The sequence below is a fragment of the Bombus vancouverensis genome, chromosome 12, assembly GCF_051014615.1.
Source record: "Bombus vancouverensis nearcticus chromosome 12, iyBomVanc1_principal, whole genome shotgun sequence".
Lineage (NCBI taxonomy): Eukaryota > Metazoa > Arthropoda > Insecta > Hymenoptera > Apidae > Bombus > Bombus vancouverensis.
This window is the reverse complement of record NC_134922.1, coordinates 2,474,138-2,498,787: the sequence shown is the minus strand read 5'-3', so window position 1 is coordinate 2,498,787 and position 24,650 is coordinate 2,474,138. Positions and strand designations below refer to the sequence as shown.

The window sequence follows — 24,650 nt, the reverse complement described above, 5'->3', positions numbered from 1 at the left end:
GTGAGTGCCTTGAGACTACATAGTATCAAGAGTAAAAAAAGAGATACTGTCATATCATAACAGAGATGTCCTTTATCCTTTCCATGGAAACTACACGGCAGCAATTGCGGAAATAAACGCGATCCTAGGGAAAGACACGAACCAGTGAGGCTGTCTCACTGATTCGCAGTTGAAATTTCAGTCAACAGTCTTCATTGTTTGGCCAGTCTCTCATTTTGTCCCCACGGCGGTATTAAAATCTTCCACGTGCTCGACAGTTTTGGGAGGTATAAGTTCTTGTTTGAAACGAAAAAAACGTAGTCGACCACAATGAACACATTGAGAGGAAACGAGCTGTACATATCGTCGCACATCGTCACTTTGCACCTGTCTCGACACAGGACATTTAACAATGCTCCAAAGTACAGATCCACGAATACGAATCGTGAACCGAATGCCGCGTATGTACGTATGTATATAGATTGTAGATACGTGGGCAGAGATTGCATCGGTATTTGTTATTCGGTGTTGGTATTTGTACTCTTGCCTACATTAATGTGTACGCGCAAGTATGTATATGCGATCATTCGATTGTGCGCATTCACTTCGCGAAACAATACCCCCGAGTTCAGTTCACCCCTTTCCCGATAGCCCTTGCTCCCCCTTTTTCTCTTCCTGTCAATTTCTCTTTCATTTCTTCCATCGCTGCTGCTTTTGCCTCCCTGACCCTTTGCCTGGCATCCAGATGCTCTACGGTCTTCGTCTGATTCACTATTTTCCTTTTCTTAGTCTTTTTATCTCTTTACATAGGCGTTTAATTGTTGTTCTCTCAACTGTTCATAAATCTCTACAATTATTCCGACTCTGGCCTAGTTTTTGTTTTCTCCCTCCTCACACTTTATTTCTTTAGATACGTTTCTTTAGCCTACCACGTAGTTTCCTCGTTCGCCTTCCTTCTTTTTATCCTTGCATTCTTCTTCCTGCCCTCGATTTACCTCTGAGCTGAGCTTCCTTCGATCTGGAAACTGGCTCCGTTCTCTATACCCCTACAGCTTTTTCCTAACGTTTGTCTACTTGTCTCCGATTGTTGAGTTAGCGAAATCGTTTAAAGAGGACGGGTCGGCTAAAATACATTGTCTAATTGTGTAGAAACTGAGATATATACATGGAGAATCCGGCGATGCCTAGAACTATAGGCTGGCTAACGTGGTTACTCTTGTGCAGCTTTTCTGAATACAGACAAAGTTCGGTATTTACGTGGAGGATACGGAGGCGAGGAAAGAAAAATCTCTGTCTGGTCGTTAGCCAGCAGACAATACAATCTGAGCGTGGATGCTTTCCATTCTAAACATACAGTGGATGAATTCACGCGCATATCGCAGAGATGCTTGGTTTTCGGAGTGTCACACACCACGATGAAACATTAATAATTAGAGCTAGCTCGAATCTTGGTTAATAACGAGGTTCTACCCCTCGTACTCGTGCACCTTTAGTTATTTCGCGTCGTGTCATGGCTTTTCGAAATCGATGATATTCGGTAGAAGTACGTATATCGTATTGCTTCGCAGGAATTTGTGAAGTACATCTACATATATACGGGTATACACACATGTATATCTCTGTTTAATATTTAAAATTTAAATGAAAGACAAGGCAATTATTAGCTTTTCAAAACATAAATAGTATCTGATGAAGTTGTTTAAAATATTTTTTTCTCACATTGCGTTCCTGTGAGTTGTATTTATTTATGCAAAGTTCAAGTAATACCGAATATCCACGAGTTTTTCCTCGTGGACATTTTTTCGTACCCGCGAAACGGTATAAGGTATACCAATATAATGAAATGATCAATAAATCCTTCTTGGTGCGGAAAAACTAGAAACCTCGTTCGTTTCTATGAAACATATCGGTCTCTGTGTGTGATGCATGAATCTATATATTATATTCATGGAAATTCAACCAATTTACCGGAGTTAATCTGCATGACCAGCTGCTTTTTAAATGGCTGTTTCATTCACGACTAGAATTTAACCAAGCAAATGTATACTCTGATTTTATTCTCGTTAACAGGAGGAGTCCGTTGAGCATAATTTCTTAGGAAAATATCGTTTGGATTGCAAAAATTCACTAGTCGTTTTATCACCTATGCGGCCACGCGAACATTCTATCGTGTTCCAAAGAAATGCTTTTTCTACGGGATATTATATTTTTTCATTTGTTTAAACAAAGTTACTTCTCTGATAGCTCTTATCTTCGATTGTAATTCTTTTCAAGATACATGTCGTAGTCGATCTCGAATGTAGTAATTAAGAAACATAGTAACTTCAAAGTTTGTAAAAGTGGCGATATCCTTAAAACATTGCTTGTCCGATGTTACCAATTCATCTTTCTTCGTTTTCCAGATTTCTACGTTAGTATCGCACAGAGAACGTCCGCTATGTTCGGACAGAAGTCTCCGTGCTGTTGCCAGAGTCGGACAAGCTGTGAATCTGGCAGTAGAGAGGTTCGTCACTGTTGGCGAAACCATCGCGGATGGAAATCCAGAGATCAGGGAGGACATGTACCAGGCGTGCAAGAGAGCAAGAGATGCTGGTAAGTCATTGTCTGCAATCTGTCTATAAACCATTATTGCCTATACTTGATTTGCCGTTATATGCGTATAATGAATGAGCCGAGACTAGAGAAATCACGTTGTAGGCGTCAGATTTCGACTTTTATCGAACATAATTCATAATAAAAAATTGTTAATTTCCATTTCTGTACGTTAACGTGCCGGAAATACATATATGCAGGAAATTATTTCTTCCGTCCATTAACACTGGGTTAAAGACCATCTACATATATATAAGATTTTCACGCAACATGATGCGCAAAGTTCGTATTTGTCGCGTTAGTAATCGGTCATCGAGAGATCGTCGCCAAAACTTTTTAAGCAAATAGAGGTGACCTAAAAAATTCTGCGAAGATTTTAAAGCCGCTTGAAGATGTAAAGACGTTTGTCACGAGTTGTCGCTTCTAAAAGTTGAAAGGATATCTCTTAGCAGGCACTCAAGCTCGTGCTGACGTTCAGAGAGACCTTGTCATTATTACTTCCAACAAGTTTTACTCCAGCTTGACTTCGGTCTACTTTGCTTTCTTGACAATCGACAACATTGTCGCATCGGTACTCGCCAGTAGCTCTATTCGTTTGGAAATAAAATCTCTGATAATACCTTACTTGTCTGCGAAACTCACGATAACGCAGCGTTATATCGTAATTCCTTTATTTGTAGTATACTTCGTACAATCCAACGCGATGCGAAATCAGTCGATGAGACGCAAAATTTCGAAAATGTTAAATGTATTGATGTACAGAGCGGGACGAAGTAAAAGAAAGTAGTTGGGAACTTGGAAATATTATAATCAGCGTTCCAAGAGCGTCCCAATGATTTGCAGCAACAGCGCCGGTTCCATCTCCGTCGTTGCCAGAGGGCCCTTCGTGCGAAGTTTTCGTGTCACCGTCCTGTATGGCCTTATCCATGCTTCGACCAGTTCCGACCAGGCACGGTCCTTCGCGATCTTGATCTCCTTTTGTAGCGAGCGCCGTAGCACGCGGTACGCTTGGTAGCGCAGCGAGACTTCTTCCTCGTCGCATCGCCGCCAGCGGCGGGCTCTCAGGTACCCTCTTCAGGCCCGGACACATCACGCCCTCAGCTCCGCGATGTCGGGAATCCACCAATACATGGCTCTGCTTCCCCCGATGTCCAGCGTGGTTCGCGGCATAGACGTGTCACATATTGCCGTCATGACTCGGCGGAGGTTCTCGACCTCCTCCACGCTTGTTTCCGTCGGCGTCGTCGAGGCCTCCCAGTTCCAGGCAGCCACTTTTGCAGCCGCTCGAAGCAGATCGTCGTCCCTTTCTTTAATCTTCCACCTTGGTGGTGGGCGCGCGCGTCCTTTTCTCGGTGGACCGCGACCATCGCCCGCGGTCACCATTCCAGGTCCAAGTGTGTTTTTCACCTCCATGAATATGCAGAGGTGATCCGACAGTGCCTCGACGCCATCGCGGGAAGCTCATGTGATCAACTACGGAGCTCCCCCTCCACGCCACGCAGGGGCTGGCCGAGCCCCTATTCACCAACAGGAGTTCAAGTCCCGCGGCCCAATCTGACAGCGCGCGGCCGCGCGCGTTGGTCCTGGGGTTTTCCCATTCCGTGGAATGTACGTTGAAGTCTCCCAGGACGAGCACCTGCCGAGGAAGGCGCCGCCTGACGCAATCGCCAACCCCGTCCAGGAACTCCCCATCCGCTGTTGGGTGACACGTACACGCCCACCACCACCATTCCTGCCCACTCTACCGCGACGTATCCGTTGCCGCGCTCCAGCGGGACTCCGTCCGGCGTTGATGTCCAGGTGACAGCAACCATTTCGTCCGTATCTCTGGCCCAGTCCGGAGCATCCAGAACTCTGTATGGCTCGATCACCACCACTAGGGCGACCTAGGTGCTCTCCCGAATGATTTGGTAGAGCAGGTCTTGCGCTCGTCTTGACCGTCCCAAGTTAGTCTGAAGGATGCGTCATTGCTTCCATGGCTTCCTCCACGCCAGCCTCCTTGCTCGCGGGCTTAGGATCGGGGGTTCCCTGCAGCGACGAGCCTTTTTCGTTGCCACTTGTGACCGTGGATACGCGGGTGGTTCCTCTTGTTTCCTTCTTCGGGGGAGGGGGGGGAGGGGGGGCGCAGGCCGGATCCCCCATCTTTCCCGCAGGGAGGACTTGCTTATGTGAGTCTATGGGGGCTGGCAAACCCACGTTCCCGCAGCCAGGGAGGACCGTCGGGACAAGCGTCCCGCTTACGTGAGTCCTCTGTGTACACCGCAGGGAAGGTCGCCGGGAGTGTAAGGCGTTTAAGTACGGTTACACTCTCTTTACGTGGGTAGTAGCACACCCACGATCCTAATGCCAAGGATGAGTCCCATCTGGAACTGCCGAGCACGGTTAGCAAGTCGCCGGCCGGTAGTGTTGTGGCCGTACATCCACATGATAGCCCCACCAATGACTTAGGATGGTACCACGGGTGTGGTATACGACCCCTCTGCTCGACCAATTATGGGTTTGGACTCGTGGTGGCAGTGGTTGATGGCCAAGATGCTGACAAGAGGGCCGATTTAAGGGGTATTGGCTCCCCCGAATGGCCTTCGGCGGGTGAGCAGCGTCCCACCTGCTTCGGAACCATCCTGGAGAGACGGAAGGGCTTAGAAAGCGCCCCGTTCGACCTGAGACGAACGATAGTTCCTGCCAGGCTTAGCTAGTCCAGGTAGCAAGGTACTGAGTGTCTTGTGCGCTGGTTGGGCGTAACCCCAACGAGGGGTGCCCGGGTACTGTATAGCGCTAAATTTACGCTCAGGAAAGCACCCGTAACCAAAGATGAGAATACTTGGACCTCCCATCCTGTGTACCGATGGTGCTCCGAGCGCCTCGCATAGCAGGCTTTTCGGGTTCGCGGCAGTGCATCCTTTGGCTTGGTGTCCCAAGTCGCCGCATTTGTAGCACAGGTGCCCCCTGTCCTCCTTGGGGGTGCATGTCTTGCTTATGTGCCCAATCTCCAGGCACCTGTAGCATTGCAAAGGTCTTTGCTCGATGGCTTCGACTTTCGCTATCGTCCATCCTATGGCCAGCCTGGGCCAGTTTTCTCACTGTACCGTCCGGGCCTCGTATCCACACGGATCCAAGACCGTTTCGAGCGAGGCGAATCTCTCGCAGTTTGATGTTCTCCGCCTTGCAACCACTCTCCTTCGCCAGGATGTTCCTGATTTCCTCCTTGGTGGCCAAAATGACTATTCTGGTCAGTCTTGTTTCCGCGGCTCGGAAGGGTGTCGTTATGCGGACCTTGCTCGGATCCAGGGTCCGCGTCAGCCCATCCAGGGTCAGTGCAAGCGCAGCGGCCTTCTCCCTCTTCTCTTCGGAGACCTCCAGAACGACGCCTCCGTCATAGTTTTACGCATCCTTACCGCGTTGATGCCGACCTCGGCCAGAGAGACGCTGTCCTTGGCCGCGGCCAACACTTCCGCGTAGAATTGGCCCGATCTATCCTTCAGCGTGATCGTTACCGCCGATGTTCGCGTTGTATGTGGGGGGGGGGGCAGCTTGTCTCCCCCTCTGCACATGTTCTCCAATCCTCTCTCTGGGGCTTTCCTCGGGCTCTTCACCCCTGTCCCGGGAGATATCTTCACCGGTTGTTTCTCCACTGGCTCCTTCTTCTTCCTGTTTCTTCTTTCGACGGTCTGCCATTCCATGGCAGCCGCTTGTCTTCCCTTCAGTCATCAGCGAGGAGCCTAGCTCCTCCATCTTGCGTTCGATCGCGCCGAGACGCGCTGTCTCGCTGCTTTTCTCTGCCGTGGAGCTTGAGGCCAGCTCTTTTCGGAGCGCCTCGTTCTCCGTTTCTAATGCCGCTATGCATCCTTCCATTATCTCGAAGGCGCCAGGGGCGGGGTCCATCCGTCTCACCATCTCCGTTGCGCCAGCAGCAGTAGATCTCGCCGCTTCTCTCAACATCTTCTCATGTGTGCCCTTTAGGTTTCGGGATGTTTTGGCAACCTTGGTCGCCTCAGAAGCTCGACGGAGCAGTAGCGCTCCTATGTCCGTTGTAGTAGATGTCCTCATCTCTTCGGCCAATTCCGTGGGGAGCTCGAGAGATCCGCCGGTCTTTCTTTTCTTCGCGCGGGGCGCTTCGATCCGTAGGCTCCCCGCGGTCAATGCAGAGCAAAAGAACCCCTCCTTAAGAGGGACCGCCTTCCTTATACTTCTGGTGCTGACGTGTGTAGGCTCAACAGTCAACTCTACTTCGCCCTCTCCTCTCACGGTTTCATCCGCCTCTTTATCCTCCCCCACAGTTGTGTCCTTTTTCCCCCATTGGGCGCGCAAAATGGCCACTTATACCCGCACTTGTCACTACTACCTGTCACTACCACTTTTAAATGGCCCGCGCGACGCGTTTTCGGCGCTTTTTTCCACAGGCACTAGCCCTTCACTCTGATTAACTTACTTGTCCGAATTTTCCAGTTTTCCCGGAGATTTCGATCATGCTCACAGCTTCGTCCTCTCTATGGCTGCTCCATGCAAATGCCCTTCGAAGCGATGACTGCTGTAGATCTGAAAAGCTGTCAAAGCTGTGATAATGCAAGCGGAACCCATTTATTATTGTCACGTCTTGTTAAAACTTACGCATAGTATTTACGAACATTGTTAGATTACACGTGCCTGCGATCGCTATACTCATAATCACTAAGAGTTTTAAGTATCGATGATGCGTAAATAACATTTAATTTGTGGTGTTATATATACTTGCATATCTTCCATGTTGAAGCATTGCGGCTGTTTTTCTTTTCTCATCCTTCGTTTTCTCCCACTCGTTTTTCCGAATCGCAACATAACGTACAAAAAAACGCCTCTGGCTGAAAACTCTGAACATCGTCGCTGAAAGAACATAAATGCAAACTCGCGTATACAACTTTACGGAAGGCACCGGTAAGAATACTACTAGGAGAAAAAGTCGCGATATCCTCTTCCGCTCAAGGCAAAACAATTCTCGAGAAAGTACTTAGTAACATATCTGTCCTGTATTGATTCATTGCGCTGAAACATACAAGTCCGAAGAACTAAGCGATATATCGATTTACGATATAACTGACCAAAATCTTTCTCTGATTTTGTTGCACTAACTTCGAGTTTTGTAGAACTCATTCGTAAATATTTTCCGATTTTACTAGAACAAACGAATGATCTGGTAAAATCGTCAAAGAGAAATGGAGATGTATTTCGGTGGAAAAAAGATGAAAATGTTTCAAAAATTCGCTGTCGAAAGTACGGTTGTAAAATAGCACAATGTAAAATTCAAATAAAATATAATGCACTCACCTATTTCATGGAACCACGGGAGGATAGAAAACATTTGCTACGTTGAATGCTTTCCCGTGTAACATCGGACAAAGTCATTAAAGAATCGTATTTTTGCATTTTGAATAATGGCATTCAATACTCCATTTACATAATTTGAGCATAAATCAAGGAACATATTTTCATAACGTGAGGTCTCCTTCGTGCCTTTTTCCAAGGTGTATGCCAAAAAATATCTCGAATGTATAAAGCGAGTACGCGATGACCCATATTCCTTAGTCCTTGAAAGATTTTTCGCTATCCCAAGTAGAGCCTTGAGCAACGTCTTCTCTGGATGAAAAACAACCAGAAAAATATCGCCACGAGTTTTTTTAATTTTACAATCTCTATACTACGTGTTACGAATCAATAACAAATTCTGCAGCTATCGACGTAATACGTAGATATGCTCTAATAGTTTCATAAAATATGAAGTATTCTAAATTCGGAAACGCAAAATCGAAAATTATTGGAATTGGAAGATTATCTTGAAAATGTCAAAATTTACGAAGATCAAAGAAAAAACGCTAGTCTCTGCTAAAATCAGGCATAAACTTGATTACGACAAATCTTTATTTTACGAACGATATCCCGGAAATAATTCGCCACGGTGTAGCACGAGGATGCGGCATGACACGCAGTGTATCTAAATAAATCTTCATGTGCTGACTCGATTTCACATTTCATCTTCTTAATCCATTCATAAATGTCGAACATCTTTCTGTTAAAAATTCGATATATTCTATACTTCGACTACTACTACTACTATTATATTTGAATATAAGAATCTAAGTATTTCGCGAACAATTTAATACGTATGAATATAATTTCCGAACCAAATATTTTAATTAAATTAATTCGAATCGATAAACAAAGTACATCAAATGCGTCGTTATTTTTGGTAAAATAACACCATCGAGCTTAATTTTATTTGAAACATCCGATAAATGCCATAACATATCGTTCGAAGCAACCGTTCACTAAATTATATAGTCTTATCGAATATTTGGGACGAGAATACGCTCAAATGTTTTTTACATGACGCGACGCGAACTCTAAAACGAATTAACTGAAAATCATATCAGCTTCAAATACGTGGTTATTTATCGAACAAATCGAATAGCTCCGGTGCTAGTTACGTACTTGGAATTATAGATTATTCTATTTTCAGATAATTTGTTAAATTAGCGAATAAATTCAAAGAAAATTCGATTGATTCGTCCCAATGGAAAATACACATTGATAAAGCCCGCAATGGTAATTAGACCATGATTAATAGCTAATTGGGACTCTAATAGGAACGGCGGCGACTCTGGACGTGGATCTACAGGAAATTGCGGCGATTTCGTCTGCAAGAACGATTGCGTCCGTGGTAAACGATAATTTACGATACACAGACTCGAAAATTCACTGAATGAATCCAACTGGCCACGGCGACCGCCTCCTACAGATACGAACTGTATTTACGAGCGACATTGCACGCCGGGTGAAATAACTTTTATACGGAACCAACTAAATTTCCCGTAGTCCAGTTAGTTTAAATCGCTAGCAAAACGAAATAATCGTCGATAAATTCAAAAGTAGCATTCACGTCCCTTCTTTCTGTTCCGATCTACCATATAAATTTCATACTTGCACGTAATTCTTTCTTCGTATAATGAAAATCTTGGTTTTTAAATGCTAACCGTACGACGATGAAGCGAAACGTTTATTTTCTATTTTCTCGAACGAAAACATCCCTGCAATCAATAGATTTTTTTCTGTGGATTTTCCGTGTATAATATGAAATCTGAAAGTATCTTCATGAAGGTCTTGATTGCGCGATTAATTTTGCTTCTTTTTCACGAGAATCAATAGGATACAGAGCTTCCAAAAGACAAAGAAGCTACGAGAATCTTCTTTAAAATTTTGTACGGAACAAATATTTGCATGTTGCTCGCGCTTGTTAAGCTCGTCTAGCCGCTGAAAAATTCAGATCTAGCGTGGAACAATAGGCAGGTGGTATCAAGAAAACGAGTAACGCGAGAAAATGTAGTACGAGGTCGAAAGTCGAGAGGTAGACGATGTTAGATGAAAGGACAAAGGGCGTGGAGTTAAAGTAGAGGAGTAGAAAAACAAAGATGCTAAAAAGTTTGAAGATGGTAGAGCCTGGACGGAAGATTTAAACGACTCGCTCCTTTACCCTTCTTTCATTCGATTTCATTCACGAATCAATTAATATTTCGCCAATTTAACGAGTATCTTATGAAGATGGAACGATACCAAACAGACTTCAGAGGAGCATGGAACGTGCAAGAAAAATGATTTTCCTATAGCAGGATGACTCATACCTTGAATTTTGTTTCAAACAGTAAGAAGAAAAGCTCGTATTTGTCGCTAAGCTGCGTAATATATCAATTTCGCAGGAAGCTTCGCACTATATATGAGGTTTTTCAAATTTTTAGATCGTGCTTTACAACCTACAATACAAGTCCGCAAAGTACGTGTTATAGACAGATTAACTATATATATATATATATATATATATATATATATATATAGTTAATCTGTAATAATATATAGTTAATCTATATATATATATATATAAAAGAAAAGAGGAGGTAGAAGAAGAATTTTCTCGTTGAACCGTTTGGAATTGAATTGCAGTGTCTGCGCCCGGAGAAAGAGCGTATAAGCGAGCGTCAAGACAGTTTAACCTCCAATTGCAGTCTTTGCCATGGAACAGAGTTGTATCAAATGTTTCATAGTCTTGGAGTGCTTTACGGACAAAGTTGAGCCGGAAAGAGCGGAAAGCAAGTAAGGCAGAGCCAGCAACACGGCTGGAGAAAGTGGCGAAATGCCAAGCGATATATCGTCGTGAACAGCATCGTTTTTTTCGAATAAAGCCTTATAATATCTTCTTGATATTCTTGTTAAAGACAAAGGAATAGGCAGGCGATCGCCTTTGCCACCCAACTCCTTTCTTTGACCACCTAGCATTTTAACGTTGTTGTTTCTATAGGTAGATTCATAGATAAATTACGCTCAGAATTAATATCACTGGCTTTGGTTTATGTTTTATTTTCCTCTCCTTTTGGGCTTTAGACGATGATTTTTAGTGACTTCTTTTATGCTAATTTAGTGGATTTGCTTGCACGAATGATGCGTAACGAATGTGAAACCAAAAGAATTACTCTTCATTCGGTTTAGTAGTAAGTATGTGTGATACCAAATTCTCGGTTGGTTAACGTCTTCGCTCTATTCCTTCTTGAAAATATAATAAGTTTACTCTATATCGTACAAGTCAGGGTTTAACCAAAAAGGAATCGAGAAGCGTAGCACATACATATTTGGAAGTTCCAATTTTGCCTTTCTCTCGAAGGAAGCGGTTGCTGTGTCGTCGTCCACTAATAACTGCATCGATCAACGATGAACGGTAACTTCTTCCATAGTCTGTGTACTCTTACGATAGACGGCACTCTGCTATTTTTATCCCGTCTACCTTTTAAGATCGGGTCAAGTCAACGTGCAAAACATTTATTAACCCCTGAGTATTTTCTAACTAATAACCAGGCCGGGAGCATGGTTTCCCCAGACATCGATATAACTAGACTTAAGTTTTTCCAAAACATTTCCTTTTCCAGCATCTGTTTAATTCTACTCGATCGTTATTTTTTAAGATATCTTTTCAAAACGATTTTAACTGAAACTGATCGCGAAAATTCTAACGAACCCAACAATTTAAACACACTTACGAAAAACAGGGTTTTATTCGACTCGACTCGACCATTAAATCCCTCGATTCTTAAGTAAATCAAGCTTTGCTGAATTTCCACTTATAGCTCTCAGCAAGCGTGATGGAGTATTTTCATCGCAAGACTTGGACGAGCGTGAACCTTAAAGCGGTTATTTTTTATAAGGTTATACTAAACGCTTAAAACTACGTTTGCGTAACATCGCAAAAAATAAACCTGCAGTAAATCGTTTTTAATTAAATCGTACGTCTATAAATCTGAGCTCGCCCGCTTTCTCTTCCTAAATTCCGTTTCGAATATTTCAACGGTTTAAAATCACGAGCGCGTTTATCGTTGACTCGTAGAAACAACAAAACGCTTAATCGTAAACATGAATGAAAGCTTTGAATAAAAAAAAATAAATTAAAACTTACAACGAGATTTATTCCATTCGCTACTTTGTTCTACGACTAATTCGTTCAGAAATTGCCTTCTTGCTTTAGATTACAATTATTTTAGACGATGTAACATTTCTGTTGTCGAACGAGGAAAATAAATTCGAGAATAAACGCAACGTGAACACAGTTGCATATTTTCAGCTACATTCGATTCATTTCGTATGCAAGACGAATCTTCAATGGAGCTTGAATCATTTAATATCTGTGCCATGCGTCACGTACACTATTGGCAGTGCATTTCATATTGCAACATATGTAATATATGTTCCCAAAGGATTAATCAAGAACCCGGAAGGAACGTTAGCGTATTTCACTCGATATTCCGTGTAAGTATACATATGTGTACATTCGATAGCTCTGTGGCTTAATAATTCCGCATACATCGGAGATGCAAGTTCGGTAACTGCATCTTTCTTTGCGATATACTCGTGTACTCATAATATTCATAATTTCTGGTCTAACTCGTATACGATAATACAATAATTCGTTGAGTGAGCAGAACGATTGGAGACACACTGTTCGTTTAATGTCGTTAATTTCTTTATTGATGATTATATAATTGTATTCCACCGTCAAAAACGACAATGACAAAGTTGAAAATTTGTCGCGAGATTTATAGACGGCGAACCAAATGAAACGTTGAAACTTGGCTCGACGAATGAATATTTTTATTATCGCCAAGTTATCGATTATGACAATTCTTCTGAAATTTTAATTATCGTAACAGCGATCGAACGTTGCTTTATAGTAATTTCACTAGCTGCCCTGCATAATAATTACGTACTCGCAACGGTACACAAATAGTTTGCAAAATGGTTTTCGACATCGTCGGCAGGTGTTAGACCTATCTAATTAATAATATCTATTAATTAATAATATTAATACCTATTAATTAATAATATCTAGAAATGGACCCTGTAGAGTCATTGATTTATCTACGTCTATTGTCACGGCAAAGGATCAATGGGACCGATCTACCAATCGGTGAACTGGGTTATACGCAGTGCGCCTATATTGTTGCGGTGCTGCGATATCTGTAATCTCATGCTCTCGAATTTACATGAGAAACTGCAGGACGATTCAATTGCGTTGTTTATGTACCGCTGTTATATATACCCAAATAACTGTCGAAACGCAATCAAAACCTACATTTCCAACGAAATGTAGGTGACGATAGCATACTTTCATACTCTCTCTGCAACCATCGCGATGACTATTGGTGACATGGCCGTTATTGTAACGTTCATCTACCTACATTGTTTTACATGAGCTGCGGTAACAAACCCTAAGCAAAGCTCTGCGAATTTATGACCTTTACCAAAAAGACGAAGCATCGTCGTGTGTCTATGTGTCTATGAAGTCGATCAGAAAGCATACAGCATACCTACTACATACAGAACAATAAGTTAGTCAGCCTGTTAGCATCGCCAAAGCCGTTGCAAAAAGTAATAACACTATCTCTATTCCCTATAGAAATACAATCATATCTCTTTATAGATCTAAATACAAATCGCTACAAGCGTTCCGATTAAAATTTATTTTCCCTAAAAGTAAATTGAAGTTTTATTGGTTTCCTATAGGAAAAAAGAGCAGCGATGCAAGATCCTTTTTGTTTGTTTTTAATATCTGCCCAAATAGCGAACTAATTTATTTAAAGACTATTGTAGGGAGAGCGGTGAAATAAGGCAGGAGGAAATATCGAACTCTGTAACAGAACACCATTATTCAAGTGAACAGACTGATCTTTCCATCGCCGGTACATACACGCGCATTACGACGAAAATCTACGGCGCAATGCGGCGTCGACTGCTTAAACAGCTTTGTTGAATCGTCGCGTCGTGACGCCGATCGTCGGAGTAACAAAGTATGCGCTTAGATGCGCCGTCTGGGCTTTGAACGCTATCGCAATTTGTTCGCGCTATCTTCGTCTAATTCTTTTTCATTGCCCTTTCATATCTTTGAGTAGGAAACGGATCAAGTTACATCGAAAACATAATTCTCGACTCGATTATCTTTCAAAAGAAACTTTCAGACCCTGCCGTAACGTCGTTTCCTTCGTTCGCGTTCAAAACGAGACAACGATACAGATGTTTCGATCGCTTTCCATTATCGCTAGCTATATCACAGCGCAATCTGGCTTTAATTACTCGATAGTCATCCGCGAAGGAAACGTTCCCTTGATTTTTATTTTCACTTGTTAATTCGACAAACATGAGTCTCGCCTCGTATCGAAATAGCGACGTCGATATCGAAAAAAGTAATTCGCTGAGGAAATAAACTCGAACTCGAACGAATTCGTTCGGAATATTACCGATATACATATGTATACATACGTCGACATCGTCTTGCAACTTTAGAGTTCTAAATCTATATATGTATATACATTTTTTAATTCTCGATGCGACATCAAATTCAATTCATACGAGTTCATACGAATCGATCGCTCGATACGTCGAATATTCAAACGTCGTTTCGTCGCTCCTCAAGACCGACGATGAACAGATACTAGAATCTAATATTTATTTGTACACTAAATTCGTCCTACTCCTACATACATGATCGTTGAAAGCGTTAATTTTTTGTAATAAAATCAATAAAGTAGATAAAATCGAAATAGAATGTACGCGGACAGGGAGCAACGGAGGTAAATTTTTTCAACTGTATGAATTACATATCGAAATTCGTTAACATTGGAACGTAGTTCAATGGGAAACTAGTGAGACGAGTATACGTAAAAAACATGTATGTACATAGGATGGTGTAGGCACTTTAGATTAATACATTGGTTGTGGTACGCGCAAGCTTTCCCTTCTGTCGAACAATGTGCTCATTCGCAAGATACGATAGAAAATAGTACGAAAGATATCGAATCGGAACAATGCAATGCACTTGTGCGATTGTTAAATTGGGTCAAGGGGGATTGCATGGCGTACTTGATTTTCGATCTGCATAAAGCGTCCTAAGGTTTCTCTATCAAGGCAGCTGAACTGATTACGTTACGCGAAGTCATCTCTTCTAGGTTACTATCAGAGTATAAACGGTGAAACATTTCGCGCAACGAATCGTCAAATTTTTTTAATAACGTCGCGCTAAACTTGAACGAAACGAATATGTAACAAGAAAATACGATACATCTAACTTTTATCTTGTAAAACTTATCGCTTGAAAGATATGGAAAGACGCGAGGCACCACTTTTGTATTTGTTCTCCTTGCCTTTCATACGTTAAGTTTTGCGAAATAAAAGTTAGAATATCTGATAAACTAATAATTTTTCGATATAAATAGATCAACAGTTTTTTATAGAGAATTTCGAGCTGCATCGATTAATATGTATTAAAAAATATATGACCACTTAAAAAAACAAAGTTAACCTTCACATGATCTTCACGCGTACACCTACTGTAAAACTAATAACATCAGAATATGCCATTCAACTTTTATCTGAAACATTTTTCGATATAATTAGTAGTATCGAAAATATTTCAGCTTAAACTCTTAGGTGACTCATCCTGTATACATTAGGTAATGTTAGGTATATGTATATTCACAAATTTAAAGTTTAAGAAACAATAGATATAAAACGTCAAGATCTCCATAGTTTAAAAGATGAAATGATTTTGTGAAAATCGAGCGCGATCGAATTAGGATTTAATCATAGATAACGAAAAATGTCGAGAAGAGGCAACAAGATAGATTTAGCCGGCGATTCAGCAGCGTATCTAGTCTTCTACTTCGTTTGCTGCTCGTGCTTTCGAGTGCTCGATAAAATAGTGGAGTATAAAAACGCTATCTGCTAACGCTTCGTTAAACACCTTCGACAATATAAACCAAAAGATGTTTTTATGTGATTGTCGATCGATAGTCTAATGGTAAGACGTGGAAATTCAGATACGAATCTCTTCCTTATTAAAAATATGCTTGCACGGATTTTTCTATTTCACGGATTTAAAAGAATCTATAATAACTGTAATGTTCTCGATTACGGAGTAAACGGAGAGCTTTGGGATAACTTTTATATTATACGAAAGTAGTAACAGACTTTTTCATCAATATAGAAAAAGTATAAGTCGACGCGAATAATATCATAAGCCAACAAAATAACTGTAGCACGAGACGAATTCTCTTAGAAACGTTACACCCCATAAAAGTTTTGTATACTATGGTAGATGGTTCCTGTTCCTCTCAGCTGAACCGACACATCTTCAAACTTTATTTTTGTCGACATTGGCTAGGCGTGAAAATTTATGGCCGTATCAACGATCCTAACTTTGGCGTCCGTGAAACGTGAAACTGCGCTACTTTGCAGTGAGCCGTAAGCGAAAAGCGGCCATGGAAAATAAAAAAAGAAACAAAAAGATAAAATTTTCTAGTTGAAGAGGAAGATTCGGAACAAGTATGTATTCCGATATTAAAATGACATAGTTTCTGCGATAACTCTTCAATAAAATAAAAACTGAACTTTGTTTCATAAGAACAACTACTACGCGTTTCTCTTTATCATCAAACCATTAATCCTGTTATAAAGTATTTTTTCTATTTTCATTTTTCAACGTGTTACGCAATAAATCGCTGTTTCAAAATATTAATCGTCTGTCATTGGTTTCTGATCGAAATGCAATCAACGTTCTGTTTTATTCACATACTATGTTTATACTATATTAAGCGAATGTTATTAACGATTAAAGCTGATTGATACTAGGATTAAGAACAGACCTAAATATTAATTTCACGAAGAAATTTTTAATAGCGAAACGTTCGTCTAATCGACGATTCGATAATTGATTAGTCATTAATACAATCGGCGATTAAATATCCACGATAATCGTTCGTTGCAACTAGGTCACATTGATGGAACATAAGATTAATTAAACATTGCATTATTATATATATTTGCGTGGAATATCTACCAATACTGTATGGCAGTACACATTCGAAAGATTCGCAACTGGTTTACGATGTTAGAAAGTGAAAGAAATTAAATTTCAAATAGTTTACGAAGTAAATTTCCACAGAGAATATTTATAAAGAAGTTGTTATATATTTGACGTTATCTAGAATATTTGTCAAATGTATGTACATATGTATATGTCGGAGATGAAAGGACACCGGAGCTTTCCCTTTTGGAACTTCGGGAAAACCCGTAAAATTGTAATCTAAAGTCTACCATAGCCATAATTAAACAATTGTCGTCATTCTATCTAATTGTATTACATTACAACTATTTCTTAGTTTTATTACTTAAGAGCAGCTATAGTAAAAGTCTGGACTAGGGTATTGGGGGTTTCCACAACATTCCAAAAATATTTATGTCGGAGATGAAAGGACATCGGAGCCTTCCCTTTGGAACTTCGGGAAAATCCCTTAACACCGTAATCTAGATTCTATCATAGGCGTAATTAAACAATTGTCGTCATTCGATCCAATTGTGTTTGTTCGAGATTTGTGATAATGAGCTTGGGCTCGAGGCGACAGCCAGTCGCCGTAGCCGCGGTCACAGGATGAACGCTTTGTCTAACAAAGGTATGGAGTAATTCTATAGCTCTCCTTAAAAGAAATATTTGTAGCGGCACGCGACAGTAAATATTCCAACGGTTTCTGCCCCGTGGCTCGCTACACGCAGGCCCTATTCTTCGGGTATGATGGTTACCAGATGCCGACGCGTCTCCATAGTACATGTTCAGCTAGCCCGAGGACCGTTATAAATATTAAGATTTAGTTATCTAAAGTTTCTCAGTCTCTCAAACAGTCTTTGTCCCAACTACGGGAAGATAGTAAAGTACTATTTTTTCAACGAACGATGCTTCCCGCTAGCAACCTTCCCTCAAAGACGGCTAGCATCCTTTTCTAACCACCAATATGGAAATTGACCAATTAACAGCAACGTCAATTTCCCTCACTTCCGAATGAAGGCATCGCTCCACGAATCCGATCATTTCGTGCCCTTAGATACACCCCATCATAGTTTTCCTCGACAGTGTCACCGTGACGGAAAGACACTCTCTCTCGTGTACGAGCTCATTGACGAGTTAACTAACGCCTTAGTATCTGTGATTACTCCACGTTTGATATAAGCTTCAACTTAGACTTTGACGAAAAATTAAACCCACTATCCCATTGACCGCGGATTCGTTATCGAGTCTCAGACCAGTGTTATTAGTGCCTAATCATCGCGATTTCTTGTAAACTTTGTAACATCCGTATTTGTGTTAATAAACGTTACTTCAACTTTGTAAGAAGATGGATAGTTCCAGTGAAGGTTCATTACATACCTCAAACCCTTACTTCGATAGCGACCCGGACCCGTATTACGATGACGATACGACATATACGTAATTATATATTATTAATTATCATGTATTATTAACATTAATATATTAACCTCGGAGAATACGTTGAGTTACATACATCTGTACTTTTAGGTAATACTTCTTTTTTGATCGAAACACGATCAAAGATAAGATATACTTCAGACAAATACAATCTTTATAGGCGCGTATATCTTCTTAGATGATTTAATTTTTAGCGGTCTTAATAAAACGGTGCCTGAAGAAATTAAAAAGCGGTAACGCGTATAAAATTGTACATGGACAAAATACGAAGACCGAAAGAAATTATATAGAGATTTATAAAGTGGATCTCAGAGTTCGCGTCTTTAGAATCGAGATTCTATCTCAGACAAAAATCAGAGAATTTATGTCATTCTTGTGTCGTGTAGATATGACTTTGGAATTTATTTATAACCAAAGTTGAACACGCCTGTAACGAACCTCGTTTCAATCATACCTATAATTTGCATATCATTTCATCAAGAATCAACATTTCTACACAAAAATTTTAAAAGAAACTAAAAACTATTTCAGAACACCGAAATGCATCAGATTTGAAAGGAAAAAAGAAAAAGCGCAAGCTTCGTAATTCGCATTAACATGAAATGCACACGATTTATAACCGCGATGAAAGTTAACATTAAAGAAAAACAATTTAACGATCGTAAACTTGTAGTTAAGTTTCTTACGATGCTAATTGGAAAGCAGGGAAGCTCTGGGTAGAAATTACGCGGGCAAGGGAAATACTATCACAGCATCAGCTTAAATTGAGAAATCTCGTTTTTCTCGTGAGAAGAATAAAGTTGGTCATGCTATGTTGCTTTTACAGGATTACAGACACCGACACGTCTGGCAGATAATTAAAAGCACTTGATTATAAATGTTATAGCCGTAAAATTTTGCGATTAATCGTTTTGCATATTCCGCGATATATTTGTGATAACCGGGTTTCGGTAAAAAAAATCTACTACATGGTACAAATTGACTGCGTAGTTTTCAGAAAAAGACTCAACTGTTGCTGTATATAGCGGTCACTGGATCTGCAGAATTTTAATTGAAAAATTAACTATTTGGTTGCCGACATAATGAAAATGGACACGCGGCAAACGTTGAAATATATGGTAAGGAATTAAGAAACGAAATTCGAAGTTTCAATTATAGCAGCCGATGTTCAGCTTATCTTTCGAGTGAAAAATGAGAAAAGCAAATGTAATCATCAATATTCTTCGTCACACGTTGAACACGTTCTACAAGATAATAAATATTCATCGTATTAGATGAAAGGAAATTCGATTGTCGGAGGCCGATGATATCGGCGGCTAACTGTATAGTAGCAACAGCCAAACGACTTGAAATCGTAGGTATAATGTGTACGCGTGCAAGAGATTGATTTACATCGAATATCCTACGTATATATCCGAGAACATGTAGATGCAATCCTCTTAACCTTGTACTTTGTATTCGATGTGTTTGTATTATAGATGCTCGATTAAATGTCCAATTCCAGTTTCACTCGCTTTTCGTAATTCATATCTTTATGTTCATCATTTTGAAAAATTGAATATTCGCAATTATATCGATAACAAAGTTGTTAAAACTAAAATCAGGTTCATAGTTATATAAAATGTGGATAGAACGCTTGAAGTTGCAATTAATTGTATAGTTGCGTTATTCAAGAAAAAGAGCTTGATGAATAAGTGATTAATTGTGCATAATTATGCCACTCTGATTTTAGACATCTTTATCTGCGACAAACACGTATTAATACATATAATAACAGCTATATCTATTGCGTAAAACTAGGCATTTCATCTCTGCGGTCTTCTTCGATTTTCAGAAAAGGTTTAAATCTATCATATTAACGTTATCTTTAGCGGTGGATTTATTCATAGGATGAAAAAATGTATTCTTCAAATTTTATTAAATATGATTGTATCGTGATATCATTATCCTAAATTAACAAAAATCTAAAGTGCATTAAGTATAATGTTATTAATTTAAAAGAAAATCGAATAGAAAAATAGTATAGAGTGCAAATATCTAAAAAATTTATTAATTTATCGACTCAAAAAATAATAAGCGGTAATTATAATTGCAGAATAAATTCAACGAAGAATGTAATTTAATTTGCAGGCTCGGCTATCGAAAAATTATGCGAGTGCGCCACAGAGGACAGTTTAGCTGACCGAGGGTCTGTTGTCAGAGCTGCAAGATGCCTTCTTGGTTCTGTAACCAAGGTCCTCCTTTTGGCTGACATCGTCGTGGTCAAACAACTTCTTCTTGCAAAGAAGAAAGTGGCTCGTAGTCTTGGCCGTCTCGAAAGTGTTTCAAACTTTACCGAATTTGTGAAGGCGTTTAGCCAGTTCGGGGCGGAGATGGTGGAATTAGCACACTTAACAGGTGATCGTCAAGTAAGTAATTAACTTGATCGTATCTTTATACGATGTATAAATTATATCTTATTAATAACTGTGTTAGAAAAGTTTTTCTAACCTTGCTATCGCGTTTGCTTCCATCGGATAGTGTTTCATGGAATGGATACGATAAGAATTCTTCTCCTTTGTTTTGTAATCAATAAATGCTTGAAGGCTCGTTTTAGGATGTGTAATATTCCTGAGTTAGTCACATTAAATAGGACGTACGAGTAAGAGACAGGACAACATTGATCGTTACTACATTAACCCTTATTTATTTGCCTCGTTTACCGTGAATCATGTTCTTGACAGTTTCATAATTAGTATTCCGAGAATATCTTTCGCTACTTTCCGTATCTTTCAGCCACCGTAAGGTGTCGAATTGTCAATAAATTATCTATTATATTTATTATATATCTATATATTTATATTATATATAATATATATATTATATATTTATTTATTATATATACATACATACATACATATATATATATATATATATATATATATATACATATATATGTCGGGTTTACATTAGAATTAGAGTTAGGGGCGTGAAGCGAATCTTCGTTTGGATTACACGTCGTCGTTATGCAATAGAGAAGACATTGGCTAGTGCAAATACGATTACCATAGAACCGGACAAGTAACCGTGCTAATTAGATACTCGAGAAACTAATGACAATGATCCTAGGTTCAATAACGAATCCGCGGACAACGGGACGGTAGCCGTACGCACTCGCAAAGATCTAAGTCGGATTCTGTGTTAATAGTCGCTGGCGTTAATCTCTTTTTTGTCGATGAGACCGCAAGAGAGAATGACTTTCCGTCCCGGTGATACCCCAGAGGAAAACTATGACAGGGTGTGTCTAAGGACACGAGATCACCGGATTCGTCAGGGACATCCTACGTTCGGAAAGTAAGGGAAATTGACGTTGCTGCTAATTGGCCAATCTCCATATCGGTAGTTAGAAAAGGATGCTAGCCGCCCTTGAGGGAGGGTTGCTAGTGGGAGACGTCGTTCGTGGAAAAATACGTCTCTCCTGTCTTCCTGTAACTGGGACAAAGACTGTGTATCTGTTGAGGGATTTTAGGTAACTAGATATTAGTGTTTATAACGGTCCTCGGGCTAGCTGATCACGTACTGCGGAGACGAGTCGGCATCTGGTAAACATCCTGCCCGGAGAATAGGATCTGCGTGTGGCGAGCTACGGGACAGAAACCGTTGGAATGTTTACTGTCACGTGTCGCTACAAATCTTTCTTTAAAGGAGAGCTATAGGGTTACTCAATGCCTTTGTTAGATGGAGAGTTCGTCCCGTTGACCGCGGCTACGTTCGGCGACTAATTGTCGCCTTGAGCCCAAGCTCATTGTCACAAGTCTTAAACAAATACAATTGGGTAGAATAACGGCAAACCGTTTAATTACAACTGTAGGTTTTAATTGCAATGTTTTTATGGATTTTCCCGAGGTTTCAGAGGGAAGGCACCGGTGTCCTCTTATCTCCGACATATATATATATGTCGGAGATGAAAGAACACCGGAGCCTTTGGAATTTTGGATAATCCCGCAACATTGTAACCTAGAGTCTACTATAGCTGTAATTGAACAATTGTAGTTATTCAACCCGATTGTAATTGTTCGAGAGTCGTGATAATGAGCTTGGGCTCGAGGCGACAGTCAGTCGCCGAACGTAGCCGCGGTCACGGGATGAACGTTTTGCCTAACAAGGTATGGAGTAATTCTATAGCTCTCCTTAAAAGAAATATTCGGGGCGACACGAGACAATAAACATTCCAACGGTTTCTGTCCCGTGGCTCGCCACGTGCAGACCCTATTCTTCGAGTAAGATGATTGCCAGATGTCGATGCGTCTCCGCAGGACATGCTCGGCTAGCCCGAGAGCCCGTTATAAATCTTAAGGTTTAGTTAACTAAAGTCCTTCAAACAGACAAACAGTCTTTGTCCCAACTACGGGAAGATAGGGGAGACATATTTTTCAACTAGTGGCGTCTCCCACTAGCAACTTTCCCTCGAGGGCGGCTAACATCCTTTTCTAACCACCGATATGGAGATTGACCAATTAGCAGCAACGCCAATTTCCCTTACTTTCTGAACGAAGGCTTTTCTCGACGAATCCGATGATCTCGTATCCTTAGACACACCCCATTATAGTTTTCCTCTGTGGCATCATCGGGACGGGAAAGGCATTCTTTCTCGCGATCTCATTGATGAAAGGAGTAACTCTTTACGACCAGTGGATATTACGCGCCCGACTTAGATTTTGCGAGTACGTTCATCTATCATCCCGTCGACCGCGGATTCGTTATTGAACCTAGGATCATTGTCATTAGTTTCTCGAGCACCTAACTACCGCGGTTACTTGTCCGGTTCTATAATAATCGTATTTGCACTAGTCAATGTCTTCTCCATTGCATAACGACAACGTGTAACCCAAACGAAGATTCGTTTCACGCCCCTAACCCTAATTCTAATGTAAACCCGACATATATATATATATATATATATATATACATACATTTGCTTATATCGATTAAATTTAAAAATTTAAATTTTCGGTACATGTTTTTTTTTTAATTACAACAATAGCGAAATTCTGTAACGAATCTCGTTCTTTGCGTTACATGTCATATCTATCATCCTATCATGATCATAATGTGAATCATGATTCTATATGATAAGTTTATCGATAGATGGATCTATTTACAGTGCTTGAAACAGGAAACGATGGTTATTTAACGTGAACTTAATGCAGTAATGTGATATAACTAAGCAACTAAATTGATAATTCACAACTCACAACTAACAATTAACAACTCATAACTCGGCAACTAATGATTAATCTCAACTCTCCCTCGACTCAACCCTCTGCTCTCAACTCTCACCACTCAACTGACGACTCGCAGCTAAGTCCTCGCAACTAAACTCTCAATTAACAACTGACGATTAATCGTCTTTCTCCCTCAAGCATCCCTTTGTCGTCTCTTCATACCCCCTCCACGTACATGTTCCGTAACCGTCCACGATCATGGTCACGTACGCCTTCTTCCGAGTAACTATTTGATTGAAGGATCGAGGATATATTGATGGGCCGCTTGGCCCATTCAAGTTTCCCGACCCTTTTGGTCTGTCGGCACTTAGGCTTTCTCGCAACATTGTACATATTTCGTCGGGTCATTTTTAGACATTCTTTCCACGATACTACAACATGATCATAATAGGATCGTACCAATAATTGTTATTAAATAAGACATTCGTTCGTTAGATGTTACAAAGTCACGTTAATTATATGAATAACGTTCACGATGTTACGGATATACAAAGTAAATAGCAACACGTCGAACAGGAATGAATGGGCGGAACGTTTCAAAATTCCAGAATGACTTGAAAGACGAGAGACGAAGGGCACAGATGGCTGCGGCTCGCCAAGTTTTGGAGAGAAGCACTATGATGTTGCTCACGTCTAGTAAAACTTGCTTAAGGCATCCGGAATGTCCATCTGCCAGAGAAAACAGAGACACCGTTTTCTGTCAGATGCGAAGAGCCATGGACTTGATACACTACGTGGTCAAAGACGGAGTATTAGATTGCAGTGAATCGCAGTCTTATTCCAATTCCCAGGTAAACAATTAGTTAATATACAATTATTTTTATCGAGAAATGTATACATATTTAGATGGAAATACGTTCGTATAAAGATCGTACAAATTTGTAAAAATAAACACATAGCAAGGTCAAGGTTCGTTGCATGCATATATGATACAGATTCGTGCTAATACGGTTTCGACAAAGATTTGTTGCACCGCAATTATATATTCATGGAAT

General features: G+C 40.5%; 1 protein-coding gene across 4 annotated transcripts in view; it reads left to right on the top strand.

Annotated features, from left to right (window-relative positions):
- Positions 1-24,650, top strand: part of alpha-Catr (alpha-catenin related) — a 78,945-nt gene that overhangs the window by 31,411 nt on the left and 22,884 nt on the right. For all 4 annotated transcript variants that reach the window (XM_076623523.1, XM_076623524.1, XM_033348478.2 and 1 more), the window contains exons 2-4: positions 2,382-2,571; positions 20,522-20,799; positions 24,204-24,446. In XM_076623523.1, the coding sequence (XP_076479638.1) occupies positions 2,382-2,571; positions 20,522-20,799; positions 24,204-24,446 (711 nt within the window). The remainder of the gene's footprint in view (positions 1-2,381; positions 2,572-20,521; positions 20,800-24,203; positions 24,447-24,650) is intronic.